At 34.1% G+C, this 18782-nt stretch overlaps 1 protein-coding gene across 1 annotated transcript in view; it reads right to left on the bottom strand.

Moving 5' to 3' along the window:
• Window positions 1–1193: 1193 nt before the first annotated feature.
• LOC123530265 (F-box DNA helicase 1-like) overlaps window positions 1194–18782 on the bottom strand; it is a 31145-nt gene continuing 13556 nt past the window's right edge. Inside the window, exons 8-19 of the mRNA XM_053522039.1 lie at window positions 18264–18353; window positions 15877–16096; window positions 13153–13318; window positions 12401–12537; window positions 11412–11511; window positions 10683–10807; window positions 8894–8969; window positions 7729–7917; window positions 6675–6884; window positions 6008–6117; window positions 5395–5520; window positions 1194–5186 (exon numbers count right to left, since the gene is read on the bottom strand). Coding sequence (XP_053378014.1) covers window positions 5004–5186; window positions 5395–5520; window positions 6008–6117; window positions 6675–6884; window positions 7729–7917; window positions 8894–8969; window positions 10683–10807; window positions 11412–11511; window positions 12401–12537; window positions 13153–13318; window positions 15877–16096; window positions 18264–18353 — 1732 coding nt within the window. The 3' untranslated portion in view covers window positions 1194–5003. The remainder of the gene's footprint in view (window positions 5187–5394; window positions 5521–6007; window positions 6118–6674; window positions 6885–7728; window positions 7918–8893; window positions 8970–10682; window positions 10808–11411; window positions 11512–12400; window positions 12538–13152; window positions 13319–15876; window positions 16097–18263; window positions 18354–18782) is intronic.

Genomic DNA, 18782 nt, shown 5'->3' with positions numbered 1-18782 from the left:
AGTATATTATAAGAGAACCCATTTTGGGACAAATTTGATTCCAAGGGCATGACTGAAACAAACTTCATAGAGGACTATACAATGCTAACTGCTAAATACCTAAGCTTTAGGTCTCAAGGTTTTACACATGAAGACATTTTAAAAAGTTTTTAGTATATAAGTCTATGTAAAAGAAGTGAATCCCTGGGTGGCACTAATTTTGACTCTAGAAGCATTATTTGAACAAACTTAGTAGAAAAGTATTATACAATGCAACATGCCAAATGACTAAGATTTAGGTCTTCAGGTTTTAGACAAGTTTTCATATTTAGGTCAGTGTAGAATCAAGTTTGAGCCCTGGTGCATGATTTGAATAAACAGCAAAGAACCACTAGACAATGCTAAATACCAAAAAAACTAAGCTACAGAATCTAGACCTTGCAGTTTAAGAAAACATTTTTTTGATAAGTCTATGTAAAACAATTGAACCCTGAGGAGGGGTCAATTTTGACTCCAGGGAATGATTTTAACAACTTTGTAGAGAACCACTAAACAATGCCATATGCTAAATATCGAAGCTGAAGGCTCCCAGGTTTTACACAAGACAATTTTTAAAGCTTTTCCTATTAAAGTCTGTGTAAAACAAGTGAACCTCTTGGTAGGACTTTTTTTGCTAGTTTTGACGCAGGGGATTATTTGAGCAAACTTGATCGAGAACTACTGTACAATGTTAGGGGCCAAATATTTAAGTTTTAGGCCTAAGGGTTTTTAACAAGAGGATTTTTCAAGTGTTTGTATAAGTCTGTGTAAAGGAAGTGAACTGCTGGGACTCCTGGGACACGATTTGAATAAACAGCAAAGGACCAATAGACAATGCTACATACCAAATATGTAAGCTCTGGGCCATGTGGTTTTGGTGAAGATTTTTTAAGATTTACCTTTTGGTTTCTATGGCAACCAGAATTCTGCATCAACAGGACCATCCAAGTAACATCCAGCTCAAATTCAATTCACCAAATGGTTTAAGAAATGTTTTAATAAAACCATAGATGGAGGATAGATGGTGAGTGAACACAGTAACCCTACCGAAGCACTTGGTGATAAGGTAAGCTAAAATATGGCAGTAACATTTCCATGACAAAACCTGTCACTCAACTCTGTGTTAAATCTCAAAAGCTTGACTGGATGCAAAGCAATAAAATAACAACAGTGTGTAGCTTTTTATTTTTTTTATTTTTTGGTCAAAATAACATTACTTTACCAGAACTTTTTAAATGAAATTTAGCTAGTGTTTATCTTCTACCACTATTGAACATGACTTTGTAACAGTAATATCAAAGAATACACCTACTACATTTCAGAACAGCCTGGTAACGATGAAGTGATGGTAAATTGTTGACAGTGTATACAAAACTTTCCAAGTATATATTATGTTTTCACAGGCAATTAACTGCTACAATAAGAATTTAGTTAAAATATAGGATTTTGTCAAGAAGTTTTAATGCAGGAGGAGGCTCAATTTATGTATGAGAGCATTATGAACTGACTTATCTGAATATGCTTCAATGATTGTAAATTGAATTTCATGTTAAGGAAACATGTAAATTTGATGTAGCCATATACTGTTAGAAACTAGTGATGGTTTGCTATTTGTAAATTATCTGTGCAATTTGTGAAGGGTGCAAAACATTTGGCAAAATATACCCATTTTCTTGTCTTGTAATGTCCAAAAAATATAGGAAAATTATTCAAAATATAGAAAACTATACAAGCTTCTGAAATATGTCATATGTATTGGAAAATACAGGAATATTTGTTCATCTGTTGTCTGTTTTTCATGCAATATCAAATGTATAACATTATGAACATCCAAAAGCAGGCATTGTTACTAATACATGTGTACTCTTTCAAAAGATATTTAAGATAACTACATAAACAGCTCCAATTAACTAAGAGTCCAGCTCTTCTTAGTGAACAAAACAGATGTCAACATTGTATGACACATGCCCCTGAAAAGCTTGGTAGAATAATAAAGGCCAAAACAGGGCCCAAATTCCACAGCTAAAAAGGAGCATAACTTAATACCAATCAATCAGACATGAAAGTCCAGTCAATAGGCTCATGTCCATTTCATGTTGATTACACGAAGTTTCATTTAAAATGGATGAAAACTGTAGTAGGAGTTACCAGTAGCACACAAAGTACAGATGAAGTGGTAATGTTTAGTCACACCGGTATATAGATCATATGACAACTTTTCCAGCCTTTGATGGTGAATGAGACCCCATGTGCACCTCCCACATTATTTCAGGTATAAGCAAGCACCTGTTGTAGAACCACTGACCTTCCATAAGCAATCTGGATGACTTCCTCATATGAAGGTTTAAACCCATGCTAATTTCAGTTGATTTGGATGAAAACTGTAAGAGGTGAGTACACAATAAAGTATGACCAACAGACGGACATACAGTTCAAACACTATGTCTCCTAAGTCTTCTATATTTGGGACATAAAACTCAACAGTCTGAAAAAATCAACGCCAATTTCGCTCCATTCATTATTACTCCATGTAAGGTATATTTTAATGAATGTATGAAGATATTCAATTTTTTTTTCCAAATGTGAAGAAGTCACTGTAATTCCATCAGTTTGAAGATGTCACTTTGCTTAGTTTCTAATAACTCTAATTAATTTTCTATGACCAATCTAACAAAATATGTGAAAAGATACTTTAGATGCACAAAATGCAACCAGGCAGCAGAATAGCAGACTTGGATTTGACTTAGCCTGTTCTTGAGATTGATGAAACATACCAATTATGCCCTCTAAACCAGAGCAATGCCTTTTAACTAAAATGTACTACTCTACAAATAGTTTTAAATACTCAATTATTATGGTAAATAGAACATGCAATATAAATTATAAAGAAGTTTTAAATTTTTTGAGAAAACATGAAGTTGTTAATGATTTTTATTCAAAACTGATTTAGCTCATGTTTAATCTTTGTCAATGCAAATGGTAGCACCAAAGTAATGAACACAGCACAAGTTTGTAACAATCTTCACTCTATAAAAACATAACTACAGTAAGTTTACTAAACACACCAGTCCTACTAAAAAAAGAGCTGTCTGTAAGACAGCCAATGCTCCACTATTCAAATTGTTGTCCCAGATGCAGGAATATTAACCTAAATGTTAAAATATCTAAAGAGTTTCAATCCAGCATCTGCATTAGTTTTGGATATAGTAACTTGCATGCAAACCTTTAACAAGAAGTTTTTTTAGTTCAAAAGGGGACATGATTTTGCAAAATACATGTCAGAGATATGGGACTTGATGCTATGACCTAGTTTTATAATACCAAAGAAATGTGTGAAGTTTAAATTCAATATTTGCATTAGGTATTGAGATAGTAACTTGCATGCAAAACTTTAACCAGGATTTTTCAAGTCCAAAAGTCGGCATAATTTGGCCAAAATAAATGTCAGAGTTATAAGCCTGGATGCTATCACCTTGTTTTATCACCAAAAAGTCACAGTTGAAGTTTCAAATCAATATCTACATTAATTTTGGAGCATGCAAAACTTTAACTAGGATTTTCTAACTTGCATGCAAAACTTTAACTAGGATTTTCTTAGACCAAAAGGGGGCATAATTTGCCCAAAATACATGTCAAGAGTTATAGGACTTGATCCTGTGAGATTGGTTATTTACCTAAACAAGAGCTGTCAGTGGACAGCGCGCTCGACTATTCTCAGTTCTTGATAGTATAATATAAGCAATGAGTAAAACTTTAACATTACAATAAGCATATTCTAAGTCGAAAAGGGGCCATAATTCAGTCAAACTGCTTGATAGAGTTGCCTCCTCCTTTTTACAGACTGGGGTCATGATGATAAACAAGTATGCAAAATATGAAAGCAATATCTCAATGGACTTTGAAAATATTTGGGGTGGTATGCAAACTTTAACATTTATTCTAAGTCGAAAAGGGGCCATAATTCAGTCAAAATGCTTGATAGAGTTGCCTCCTCCTTTTTACAGACTGGGGTCATGGTGGTAAACAAGTATGCAAAATATGAAAGCAATATCTCAATGGACTTTGAAAATATTTGGGGTGGTAGGCAAACTTTAACATTTGTGTGACGCTCACGCTCACGCTAACGCCGACACCGGGGCGAGTAGGATAACTCCCCTATTCTTTGAATAGTCGAGCTAAAAAAGAACAAATAAGTTGCAAAGCTATATGCCTTTAAATGATAGCTCTACGTAGTTGCATGCAAAACTTTAACCAAGGGTGTGACGCCAATGCCTGAGCAAAAGCTTGGACTATTCTCTCCTTTAAAGTGTGCCTTGCTAAAGCTTATAACTGACTTATAAACTTTAGCAAGGCACACTTTAAAGGAGAGAAAAAAAATCCTTGCAAAGATGAATCTTCCAACTTGACTAAACAAACAGAGTTCTCAAAATGATGTATTGTTTAAGCTATGATTAAAAGAATGATAAATGTATATTTACACTGGCACTTGTTCCTTAAATATAAACAAAGTAACACACACACTTCAAATAATGATAAATTTTCAAGCTGTTCTTATTCATCATAGTGTGGAGTATATCCAGCAGCTCAGACCTAACCAATCTTTGTATAAAAATAATAACAGGATTATTTACAAAATGACTAGCTAACTGTAACAAATTTGCCAGCTTAATGAACACATTAAGACACTTTCTTATTGTAGGATCTGCTTTGTGGCAAATATCCACTAACTGTCTCCTTTAACAAATCTGAATAATTCTTATTAAGCTGATGTCCACAGTCAATGTCCACAAACTTCTTCCCAATTGTTCTTCTAGCAAAGGTTTTTATAGAAATCTTCTGTTTCCACACAGTGCTGCTAACTCTGTAATCCTAACCCTGAGCAAGTCTGTCCACCATATATACTTTTACATGTCACAATGGTACAAGTCACAACCGTACATGTCACAAAGGTACATGTCACAACCATACTGGTACATGTCACAAAATCAATCCCCAGCAGCATCAAAGCCATGAGGATAAAACACAGCTGGATCTACAGATGAATTCTCTTTCTTTTTCTCCTCAAGCAGTTCTTTACTTGTTAATCCAAGAAGAGCAGCAAAACTGTGGAAATCTTCTGTCAGAAAGGCGGGGCTGTACAATCCACCTGTTCTCTGTTGACTATCACCCTGTAATAAACATGCTGTAATAATGAATGCTACCAAAAAAGAGCCCTATTAACTGTTTTAAGGGGTGCTTACTAAAGATACTGACTGAATGGTAAACAGTGCAGATCTTGATAAATCTGCATGGATGTGCAGGCTGATCATGATCTACACTGGTTGCAAAGGCAAAATCAATCATGTCCAGCATTATAAGGTTTAAAAGTCTACTAACCAGTACCACTGTCTTTTTCTCCAGTGTCAAACAGTTAGGTTGGAACTCAGCATCTGTCTTAATGCATTTAAATGTTCTTCCTGACTCCCTCAAGTCATTACTGTACACTGGAAACTGGAAATCTTCCTGTAACAAAAGAAATTAATCTAGAATTATGAAGAGTTACATATTGAATCAAAACTGAGTGAGTTAACATAGGACACTACTCACAACAAATCAGAAAGGCTTTTTTTATGATAGAAAACATATATGTGTAAATGACACATAACTTTTCAGAATTATCGTTGGAAATAATTTCAAGAAACCTCCACTTTCTTAATGTAATGTATGCAATTTACTATACATTAAAACACTGATTGCTTCAGGTAGCAAGATCAGCATGAGCATAATGCTCAAGTTATTAAAGGTTTGGACAGACAGAAAATGGAAGGAAAATGGCTCAGCTATGTGAATTGCTCCATTATGCCAAGCCAAGTCATCAGTGTTAAATCAAGTGGTGTTTTTGATGTTTATAAAGTTCTGTGCAAATTAAAGATATTCAAATTTTTCAGCCTGTGAAAAAATGACTTAAGTTTAACTGTTATTTTTTCTTTTACAAATTATAAGTACATACACCAGCTCTTTTAAGGACAGACATCAGTGTAGGTGACATCTGTAGAGCATTCTTAGCTCTAGTAACAGCAACATAAAGTAAGTTTTCCTCATCATCTTTCTTTTCTGCATCTGAAACATGGAAAACAAGTCAACCCCCTGTACAGAGTTGTCTGTCTTTGCTCTAGTGAAAGCTCCATACAGTCATTTTTCATATCTGAATACTGTACACAATACAATCTCTCATGTAAATTGTCAGGTAAACTTCCCGTTTGGGAAACACTGTCTTGGTGTTTCCCTACATCCCTGATGAGAAACTTGATACTAAATATAAGGAAGACAAATCAACAATTTATTACTTGTTTATTTCAATGGTTCCACTTCAGAATGTACATGTACATCATGCCATCTAACCTGTCCAACATTTCTGAACAAAACCTTAAAGAAGCTGATAAATGACATACTTGTCTAGAAAAAAAAAGATTGTGCTTTAGTATTAATGACCTATAAATAAGTATTCACTTATATATATTCCATCAATCTACATTTACACAAAGTTACACAACTGATAAGCAAATAAAAGGACAACGATAGATGGACATGGACAGAAAAAGCTGGTGTCTAAAAGGATACTAAAAACCATCAAAATGTCTCCCAAACATTTATTTATTAATTTAAAGTAATCTTACCATTGTTAAGCATTCTGACATTCAAAACCATTGCTCCCATCACACCTCCTCCCATCAGACCATCTAACTCATCTCCTTCCTCATCAAGGTGTACTTGTGGTGCCCCTAGCACCAAGATACCACGTGTTGCATCACCAAGAAAATCATCTGTCACACGAACCGTACTGAACTCCAAACCTTTGGATTTATGTGCAGTACTGAACACGTAATCTAAGCAAGGAAACACAAAACTCAATGATTCAGAATAAATTTTAATCATTTTACATCAAAACTTCAAACTATTAATATTCCTCGAAAGCTAACTTTTGGGTTGAGTTAAACTATGAAATTAAATCCAGAGTAGTACTAGCTATACTCCACAACTGTTTTTTCTATCTAACTGAAGTTAAAAATATACTGATTCTACAACCGTCCTGTTATAGGTATGAAGCTCTAGTACTACATCACTGACTTATCAACAGTATTCTCCCTCCAGAACTGTCCCAGTGTTTTTGTAGGAAGAGAGACTTTTGTATGAAATATTTTCAGATTTTATTAGAAATTGTATCAGTGCATCTCTGTTCTTAACTGTCAATATTTTTGTGTGAATTCACTAAAGTTAGAATTCATGAATAAAAAACAACTAAAGGGCAATAACTGGTTACTGAAGAGATCCTGACAAAAGATGTGCGTGCACCACCACCCTAAAATTATCTATATTCCTGTAAAATTTCATAAAGATCCATCGATTGGTAACTTTGTTACACAGTAATTTACTGATTGTGAAATAATTAAAGGGCAATAACTCTGGAATTACTGAAGTGATCATAATGAAAGTTGCACATGCACCACCATTCTATTAACATTTGTTAGAACTCAGTCCAAAGGTTACTTTTTACCAAATCAAGGGGGAAAACTCTGCTTTCCCTGGGTCAAGGGGAATAATATTAAATGTGAGCAAAAGTCATGTGCTAATAAATGGAGATTCTAGCTTGTTTAGAAGGGGATAATTCCTGATATAAACTTGTGACAAGGAAAACAACAACAAAAATTAAAGTGTTAATATAGGATATACCTGCTTGTCTTGCATCTCTGACACTCTTGCTCTCAATCTTACGTATATGTAAGGGGAGATTGTGGTTGTATGTCTTCACAATTTTTATCTTGCCGAGAAGTTCATTGTCCATTGACTTTGTGGCAAAATTGTCAAGGTCACGGAAAGATTTAAACATTTTGATCAGCTTGTTCTGTATCTCTAATCCCTCTAAAAATTAGAAATAATTTTGAAAAAAGCTTCAATGAACCTATTCACAGTTCAAAACAATGGTTCATAGACATGTGGTTAGGCTAACTGACTAAATTTTCATTTTACCAGCTTAGCATCTCACGAATATAAATTACAGAGAAACATATGTATTTTATTATTTAGTGATGGTAAACTTTTGCCTAGAAATACTATTAATTCAAAGAATGCAAGCAAATCATGTTTGTCAAACTGGAAGAGGAGAAAGTTTTAACTGAAGCCTCCTCAACTGAGACTGAAGAGACCAGAGAGGCTGCAAGTTCATACCCGTGTGTCAGTAAATCTTTGTTTTGTACACAAGTAGAGCCTGCTAAACTGTGTTAGATGAATTTAGTACAGTTCCTCCCTAACAAAACAAAATCTCCACGTTTAAGACTTCAGGTTTAGGGATTTACAAGTACATTTTAAGGTGTATTTCTAAACTGTGTGAAAATCTGAATGTTCTGAATTGTAACTACTCAGGGGTTATTGAAATAAAGAATGGAAACCTACATTAATGCATACCTATACCAGTATGAGGTCACAATCGCTTTAATTATACTAGTATATAAACATCAGCTTGTCAAAATCTTTGAGTTCTCATTTTTTAGATATGTGCATGGATATTTTCAGACTGTTACAAACAAACAAGAATGAAAATTTCAAATCTGTCCATGTTCATGTATGAACCATTGAACAACTAAAAACGTCTGTCTATACTTTATAATCCTTAACCAATTAACACTTGAAATGTTTCCAAAGAGCATATATTCCCCTGCTATATAATGTTAGGACAAAGGAGCGGGAGTCATGTGAGCAAAGATATGGACAAAGGAAAATCTGCCACAACCCACCCTGCTCCCCTGAAAAACTGGAGTGGGGGTTGTACACACCAAAAGAAATGCTCAATATGTTTACAATGAGATACACAGAGAAGAATCATCTCAGAACAAAGTACCTTTTTGTCTCTCATGTTCAGACAGGGTTAGAGCATACATGTCCATCAACATTGGAAATCCAAAATTTGATGTCCCCTGTAAAATGAAATTTTGAGATTTCTTTATAAACAGGAGAAAACTGCTTGTTAACAGAATACATAGTAACATTGTTATCTTTAAATCAATTTGCAATACATTTCTTTTCAGCTGCATTTCTCATAAGCAAAAGAAGCTACCTGTCATATAACAAGAGCTGTCCGTAAGACAGCCAAGCTCGACTATTCGAAATATTGTCCCAGAAGCAGGAAAATATTACCCAAAAAGGTTAAATATCAAAAGAGTTTTAAGTTCAAAAGGGGGAATAATTTGACCAAAATGCATATCAGTTATGGGACTTGCTGCTGTCAACTAGTTTTATAACCCCGAAGGAACATGTGAAGTTTCAATTCAGTATCTGTATTAGTTTTGGAGATAGAAACTTGCATGTAAAACTTTAACCAGAATTTTCAAAGTCCAAAAGGGGGCATAATTTGCCCAAAATACATGCCAGAGTTATGGGACTTGATCCAGTGAGGTTAGTAATTGATCTAGAAAAAGAAAAAATAAGTTTCAAATCTATATGCCTTTTAGTAATAGCTGTATGTACTTGCACGCAAAACTTTAACCAGAATTTGCTAAGTCCAAAAGGGGACATAACTTGGCCAAAATGAAGGTCAGAGTTATGGGACTTGCTGCTATCAACTAGTTTTATAATCCCGAAGACACGTGAAGTTTCAAATCAATATCTGCTTAGATTTGGAGATAATAACTTGCATGTAAAACTTTAACCAAAATTTTCTAAGTCTAAAAGGGGGCATAATTTGCTCAAAAAACATGTAAGAGTTATGGGACTTGACCCAGTGAGGTTGGTAATTGATCTAGAAAAAGAAAAAATAAGTTTCAAATCTATATGTTTTTTAGAAATAGCTGTATGTACTTGCACGCAAAACTTTAACCAGAATTTTCTAAGTCCAAAAGGGGGCATAATTTCGCCAAAATGAAGGTCAGAGTTATGGGACTTGCTGCTATCAACTAGATTTATAACCTCGAAGACACATGTGAAGTTTCAAATCAATATCTGCATTAGTTCTGGAGATAGTAACTTGCATGTAAAACTTTAATCAGAATTTTCTAAGTCTAAAAGGGGGCATAATTTGCTCAAAATACATGTCAGAGTTATGGGTCTTGACCCAGTGAGGTTGGTAATTGATCTAGAAAAAGAAAAAATAAGTTTCAAATCTATATGCCTTTTAGAAATAGCTGTATGTACTTGCATGCAAAACTTTAACCAGAATTTTCTAAGTCCAAAAGGGGGCATAATTTGGCCAAAATGAAGGTCAGAGTTATGGGACTTGCTGCTGTCAACTAGATTTATAACCCCGAAGACACATGTGAAGTTTCAAATCAATATCTGCATTAGTTTTGGAGATAGTAACTCGCATGTAAAACTTTAACCAAAATTTTCTAAGCCCAAAAGGGGGCATAATTTGCTCAAAATACATGTCAGAGTTATAGGACTTGACCCAGAGAGGTTGGTAATTGACCTAGAAAAAGAAAAAATAAGTTTCAAAGCTATATGCCTTTAATTGATGGCTGTATGTACTTGCATGCAAAAACTTAACCAAGGTGTGACGCCGACGCCGACGCCAGGATGAGTAGAATAGCTAGACTATTCTTTGAATAGTCGAGCTAAAAAACAAAGAAAGCATCAAATATCTATATTTAAAATGTACTGAACGTATTACAAATGTAACTGTGTTACAAACATACCCCAACAAAAGCTACTTTACATTCCTCATCAGAGTAACAACATTTCTTGACTGCCTCACTGAATACTGTAAAGTTACATCGACTAATGATGGCAAGTTGTCCTACTTTCTCTCCAGTCACACAACCTGTAGCAAAAAAAACCCAATATGTCAATTCTGAGGAATATAATTATGGTATGTGTATTTCCTAGGTCCCAGCTAGTTAGAGCTAACTAGTCTAAAAAACTTGGGCATCTTACTGAATAACATTGCAGAATTTTGAAATAGACCTATGGCAAGGGTGCAGTCTGAAATTCTAAGACTGGTTTTCAAACTCAAGATTCAGTATCTCAGAAGGAAGTCATAATCTTAGTAATTTCAACAGAACTTAACATGATAAAATGAACTGGTATGCTGAATAGTGGGTCCTTTATGTATGCTATCCACCACTGGTAAAAGTATGTATTAAAGTACTTTTAAGTCCCATTCAAAACTTATTACATTCAGAATTCAACTAAACATCACAGGTGATTATCTGTGGAAAAGTGAATGAACAAGAAGCTTTACAGGAAGTTTCAAAGACTATAAATTTGTACAGATCAAAGAATGTATAAGGTGAACTATTTAATATACCCTACCCTCATTAGAAAAATCAATTATAACACTGGCTATGAATACATTTACTAAGATATTTTTTTACAAAGCAGCTATGTCACAACAATAATAAAACATGTTTGAAAGTTTGACTTACTCTTTTTTCCACTTCCTACTAGTGTTTTCTTCTTTTCTTTCTTCAGTACTTCTAGACATGACATAGCAACCTGTGCTATCTCCGGCCCAAACCTGAAAGACTACAATTTCATAAAACTGATTAATTCTAGTCTTTGTATTTCACAGGAGTTTGCAAGGTATGAACAATAATATGACTGTGACATTGTTTTATTCTGTAAAATAAAATATCAGGGTTTCCTCATCATAGCATGCAATTTGCATAAAATTCCCTACAGAATTTTAATAGTCATGTCCTTCAATAAAGGGAGATAACTTAAAAAGTAAAAAGTGTTGAAAACATATCATCATGTCATGTCGACAACCGGTATCAAGCTTTTCTGAATTCATCCACAAATAAATAAGTTACAAACTGCACATGAAATCCAGATAGCCATTCAATAAAGGGAGCTAAGTCAAAAGTAAGACTGGTAGATTTATGGTTCTTGCTCAGGTCTTTTTGAAATCCATACATGAATGACAAAGTTACAGCCTATACACGAAATCTGGATGGACCATCCCATGTTGAAATAACTATATGCTGCCCCACAAAGGGGCATAATGAAATTATATTTTATTTCTTCATTGGAATTTGATAAACTAGAGCTATCACTTAGGGTGATTAATATCCCCTGACAGCACTTTGATACAGAGAAAGCAAAATATTGTGATAATGACCTACTTTGCAAGAAAAGACAATAAATTTACAACTACTTCAAGGGAATTTAAAGTAACTTGCTAAAACTGCATTTTTGCTATAAATGATTACCACATGTTGATGCTGTATGATTCACATACCGGTACTCATACTTCATGAAATCTGGAAAACTAGTCACAGCATGTTCTCTAATTTTCTCCTTGTTTAATTCATTTCACATAATTTCTTTTCATTGCCTGATGTGTTTCGCAGCCTTCAATATTCTAATACTCAGCTTAAATAAAATCATATTCTGATTAAACATGGCCAATAACCTGTGTAAGGTAGAATATGGTGTCAGCATTAATCCTATTCATGGCATTGACAGCACCTCGGAATGAGTAAATCTGCTGGTGTGGGTCTCCAACCAGGATCTTACCCTGTCTCTGATGCAGTAATATATCTGTTATAGCTAAAATTGAAATAAATGTTTAGTTAGTTTAATGTCACATTTAATTGTGGGAAAATTGATGAAAAATAGATGTACTGTACTTAATCATATAAAAGGGAAGTATTTCATGTACCAACGAAAAAAGAAAGTTCACATGGGTGCCTGTGACCTTCACCTCTGCACAGTCACATTGTCTTGCAAGGGTGAATATTTATGCCAAATTATTCAAATATACAAATATGCATAAAATTTAAAAACCAGACAAAAAATGTTTTATCTCTAAATTAATTTGTTATGGTAACTGTTTGTGTAAAGTTATTTGAATATCTATCCATGCAAAGCAAAGTTACTGACCAGACTAAACACAGTATCTTTTGACATCTAAATATGACCTTTGAGATAAGTTGCCTCATTATGGGGAACATTCGTTACATAAGATTTTGAAATCCTTTAATGAATGGAAGAGTTATGGACAGGACATGAAACCTATGCTCTAAGCCTGTGACCTTCAAGTGTTACCTTGACCTCAAAAGTGTTATGAGATCCTGAGCTTCATTCAATAAGTATACAGTCATACCCTCAGATGGAGGACTGAGGGTCATGTTTATTGCTGTATTGGAATGTATCAACACTGACCTGGAGTGAGATCTTGTGCCTCATCAATCAGTATGCAGTCATACCCTCTGAGGGAAGGTTGAGATAACTGGTACAGTTTCAGGTATCCATCATGTGACATACCAATCTTCTTCTCTCTTGGGTCTTGCATTTTCTGCCAAATGAACCGAGCATCTGTTACATACAACTGAAAAAAAAAAGAATGTTAGTGTAATGAGTCAACTAATTGCACAGAGATGTATCTTTATTTATTTTATGTTTTCCAGTGAATTATAGAATTTTCTCAGTGACATAAAAGTGATAATCCACAGTTTTGAAACAGTAGATTATCATTTTTATTTTTCACTGTTTTTGCCGAACTAGTTCCGGTTCTCCGTCGCGTTCAAAATGACGTCATTTGTGTTATGCTTTAAAATGACGTCATTTGTGTTATGCTTTCTGCTGACCTTTCCCTTGATTTTCAACATTTTATAAATTATGCAACAAAAGAAGAGTTTTACACATAAAATAAAAGAAAATTTGTTTGTGTCAGTGAAATATCAGTTTTATTTCACTCGTGAGCACCAAAAGAAGTCATTTTCACTTGTGGCTATGCCACTTGTGAAAATATCAGTTTTTGATGCTCACTTGTGAAAAAAAATTGATATTTCACTGAAACAAACAAATATCCTCTCTATCACTGGCACTCACTGGAAATTACTAACTCTTCTGCATTAGTTTCACTAATAACTGAAATTCATTATATTTTAGCATCATTGAGGGGATGTCTACAATTACTTAGGATTTGCAAAAATATGTAGAAAGGAATTCTAGTAGTGGAAATGTATTCAGGAAGCTTTCAACTCTGTACATATGTATTAATATTTTATTTCACCACATTATAGGCCATATGTGTACTTACGACTGTGAGACGTTTCATTAACATCAACATTTTAGAAAAATTTCTATTCGCAAAACTATTATGAAAGTAATGATTTTCCCATAGGCTCCCATTATGAAAAATTGTGTGAGGTCCAAATTTTTCAACAAAAAAATCAGTCTAGCAAAAAATCAAGCACACGACCCAATCGTTTTTTATTTGCTGAATTTTCTAAGTATATTATAAAGTTTTGAAAAATCAGAGTTTAATCAAATTCTACATTGTAGAAAAAATTTCAATCCGAACAAGCAGAACTACTTTAAAACAAGAAATATGAAAACTGGACAAGTATGCTTTCTTAAAAGAGCCTGCCGATAAATTTTATGCTTTTTTCACAAATGGTCACAACTAAGGCCAAAAAAAAAGGTCTGTTTCCAGTCTTGTGACCGACCCTCTTTTTTTTAACCCCCGACCCTAAACTTTTTATCAGAGATAATATTCCGCCTTTCCGATTTTTAAAAATATTTCCGTTTCATTTTAAACCTTTTGGATCCGCCGTGTTTTGACACGTGAAAACTGAGAAAATCTCGTATTTGACCCGCATAGAATATGCCGTGCGTCAGCTTGACCTGTGGAAATTTTCTCTGATGCGTCTCGAGTTCAAAAGTTCTTCCCCTTGTCAATGAAAATCTCAGTGAATTTCAATATTGTTCACTGGCACAAGCAGAAGTATGGCAGTAGGCGGAGCGTCGTATGTTAATTAGCTACTGACAGATGTCAAGCACGCCTTGCGCCGACTGACACATTGCCATCTCATGGTTTGTATAATTTAGTGCAATAATGCTTAGTCATTTTCAAAGGTGTTTATCTATCAATGTGTAAATTTATGTTAATTGATAAACAATGCAGCCTTAGATTATCATGTTTGTACCACTTGTTAATTAGTGGTATACAGCTTATGTTGTATTGTTATATGTTTTGCAGACTTAAAATAAAAATTACCTTATCTTATTAGTGAATAGAACAACAAAATGGATAATTAAAATCATTATTTTGTGTTCTTGATACGATTATATGAGCCGGTCGGCAGTAACGATCTATAGCAAATTTTTATCATTGCGAGGCTTTGTTTGGGCCAAAACAAATATAAATGCTTTAAATAAGCAAAAATCATAAGTACTGAATAGGTATGGTGAAATAATGAAATTTAAAACAGGAATTTTATCTAGAATTTTAAATATTTACTTACGTTTTCCATATTTGTTACCCGCTTTCGCGACCATGAATTTTGGACATTTTTTACAACATTTTCTAGTACAATCTAAACAAGAAGCCAATAAAATGTCTGCATTTAAGAAAAATATGATAACTGATGCAAAAGCAGATCTTATTTTGAAGCATTTAAAAAAAAACAAACAAACAAACAAACAAAAAAAAACATGCAAAGGCACCAAACCCCACCCACTTTCAGGCAATGTGCAAAATAACTAAGAATAAATTGCTTAAAAAATCTGTAATGACTAATGTACTTGTTTTAGATAAAGTCTGTGGAAGTTGTATTTATAACAGTATAGCTTGACCCAAGAAAAGCTGATCTTGACTCTTGGAAATCTTATTTTGACCCTTGAAAATTTAAGCTGAAGAGTCAATGACTTTTGAGTTTCAGAACCTACAGAACGCCAAGACGCGATTCTGACTGGTTGGTAGGATATAGGATGGCAGCTATCAAAGCTTGAACAAATCCCATAAACTAGTGAAGCATTTAACATAAATATTTATTTTCAGACAAACAAGGACAATAAATATTTATATCCCCATTTCCCAAGGATTACAAAATCAGCAAAATCTATTTATATGATAATTAAAAACACCTTGGAATCACTCACCCTTTTAGAAGGCAAATCTATGTTTTCTTTGATTCCTGTCTTCTCATTAAACCTTGTATCAGGGACATGATGTATATCTATATCCGTGTCATCTGATGCCAGGAAGTTTTCAATGGTCGTCATGGTGAATTTGGCTTGCAGGAAAAGGTTCTCTCCCTTTCTTGCCTTTAACGTCTGAGTTAACGTGTACACTTTGAGCTGGAACAACTTGTGAGCATACCTGTATCAGTTTGAATCATCAGAATTAAAACATGGTCTCTGTGGCTGAGCAGTTAAAGTTACAGAGTTCAAATCACTTGCACCTCTACAGGTCATTTTAGTAGAGTACATGTACATGCTATCTAATGTTTTGTAAAATCATAAATTATTTTATTTAAAAATGGCTACTCTCAGATATTCAAGTGAGGTGAGTTTATCTTGGTTGTCTCTAAATCAACAAGACTCAGCTATGAAAGCTTCCTGCCAGAGAGGGCATTTGTCATATTTGCCACTATAAAAACCACTTTTTTATATTGAAACTTAATTGTAGGACCCACATTTTCCCCAAATAACCCCGAATCTATAAGCAAAGAATCATGCAGAGATTTCTTGCAGTTTTAAAGTTAACACAGGACAGATGGACAAAGGGACAGAACAAGAGCACTGCCAGTGGGTGCCAAGTAGGGCTGTCATTGATTGGGTCTTAGGCGTATCGACGATACCGATATATCAGAAGACAAATATCGACGATACATCGATATATTGGTTATTAAGTTAGATTAACGACCTATTTGTTCATATGCATACTATATACCTTCCTGTAAATGCTATTTTAAGTTTTATTGCCTACTTTCCATATTTCTGTTTGATTGTGTTGTATTTGTATTTATGAAATAAAAGAAATACATAAAAATTAATAACATCTTTCATTTTTATTTTGCCTTCACTCCTTTTTTGCATTATCCAAATTTACAACTTTGTGAACTTTAGTTGTTTTTTAGGGTCTGAGTGTTTATTTGGGTAGTTTTTCTCTCTGTAAAATATCGATTTTTGAAAATGGGAATCGATAATCGATCGACAAAAAAATATCGTTGATACATCGATATCGTTTCTATCGATGACAGCCCTAGTGCCAAGGCTCGTCTGCAAGTGCTGGTCAGTATGTTAAAAAAGAGTTATGGTTCTTGGCCTTCTTACTCATCTTAATTGATGACAAAAAAAAAGTGTATGACTTTTCAAAGTCATACTAAGTATTGAAGAAAAGTGAATTTAAACAAAACAAAAAAACAACCACGAAATACTGATTTACTAAGTTAAAAAGACCCATAATTCTGACAAAATGCAAGAGAGTGTTATGGTTCTTGGGCTACATACTAATCTAATGATAATAAACAAGTGTACAAACTTTCAAAGCTATAGTTCTTATAGAAATCAAGAAAACTGACCTAATTAAAAAAGAAATTCAAATTTTCTATTTACATAAAGGACCATAACTTGCATCTATTACCAAGGTTTCATAAAAACATCTCTTGTACTTTTTAAGTTATTGCAGAATCCACATCCTTGTAATTTTTTTTTGACTTTTTGCCGTATTTCTTGGCAAAGCAACAAAATAAAATGATGTGCATATTCTCCATATTGCCATCCATATAAGTACAAAGTTTCATGAAAAAAATATCTTTTTTCTTTTCAAGTTATTGCAGGATCCCACTTTGCCACATTTTTTGCCATATTCTGGACTATGTGTTGCCAAGCCACTGGATGAAACATTGGCTTGGGACTTAAAATGGTAGATTTTTAAAAAAATTAATTACAGAACCAATGCTGACATAAAAAAAATCAATTACTTTTAGAATAGGGCAATGTTGATTAAGAAAGGTATAACTGTACTGATAGTAGGAACAAGAGCTGTCTAATGACAGCACAGAGTTATGTAACTTGCCACACAAGGTCAACTCATAATGCCAAAGTTACATGTGAAACATGCACGCATTTGGCATAGAACATTTTGAGAAACCTGCTTACGTGCAAAATCTTTACCTCAACTTCTAAGTTTAAAAGGGGCATAATTTTGACAAAATAAAAGCTAGAGTTGAACGATGATTTGATGATGCTGAATACATGCATGTGAAGTTTGAAAACAATTAGCGTAATTGTTTTAGAGAAACCTGCTTACATGCAAAACTTTTGTGATGTGTACATGACAAAAGAGCGTCAAAAACTGTTCTGAAGTTGCTTTTTTTTTAATTATCGAGCTAAAAAGGAATATGCATCTGCCTGCATTAAAGTTAAGCCCCAAAAATATATTTCACAATTATTGGGATAAAAAGTTACAAAAAAAACATTTTCTGAAGAATTTCAATATATCATTAAAAAGTTCAGTGAATCTACAGCATTGAAGTTCAAACCTTCTGCCAAATGTCTGGAAAGCAAGTGAATGTCCCGTTCTACATTCAACATTTCTCGGAAACTTTGTTTTGGCATAGTCACACACAGACCTGAAAATATAATGCAGTTATTGGCTGACTTAGATAGCATTTTCTATTATTCTAGCATAAAACTGTTGTTTTTGTCATTTCAAAGGGGTGTTTTAACAGGACAGTAAATGTGTTTAACAGATTGATTCTCTCATTCATGCACTGTTAACATACCTTGTTACTTATGTGCATTCCCTGGCAAGCGTAAATGTATTACTCCAACCACTCGCCCTTCACCGTTGTGGGTTCGAGCCTCACTCAGGGCGCTAAATTCTTCATGTGAGGAAGCCAACCAGCTGGCTTACGGAAGGTCTGTGGTTCTATTAATGTGCCTACCCATAATGAAATAATTCACGGAGGTGCACTTGAGGTCTTCCTCCAGAATCAAAACTGGGAGTCGCCATATGACCTATGATTGTGTCGGTGCGACATTAAACACAACACAACAAA

This window comes from Mercenaria mercenaria, chromosome 13 (genome assembly GCF_021730395.1).
Source record: "Mercenaria mercenaria strain notata chromosome 13, MADL_Memer_1, whole genome shotgun sequence".
Lineage (NCBI taxonomy): Eukaryota > Metazoa > Mollusca > Bivalvia > Venerida > Veneridae > Mercenaria > Mercenaria mercenaria.
This window is presented reverse-complemented; position numbering and strand designations above follow the sequence as displayed.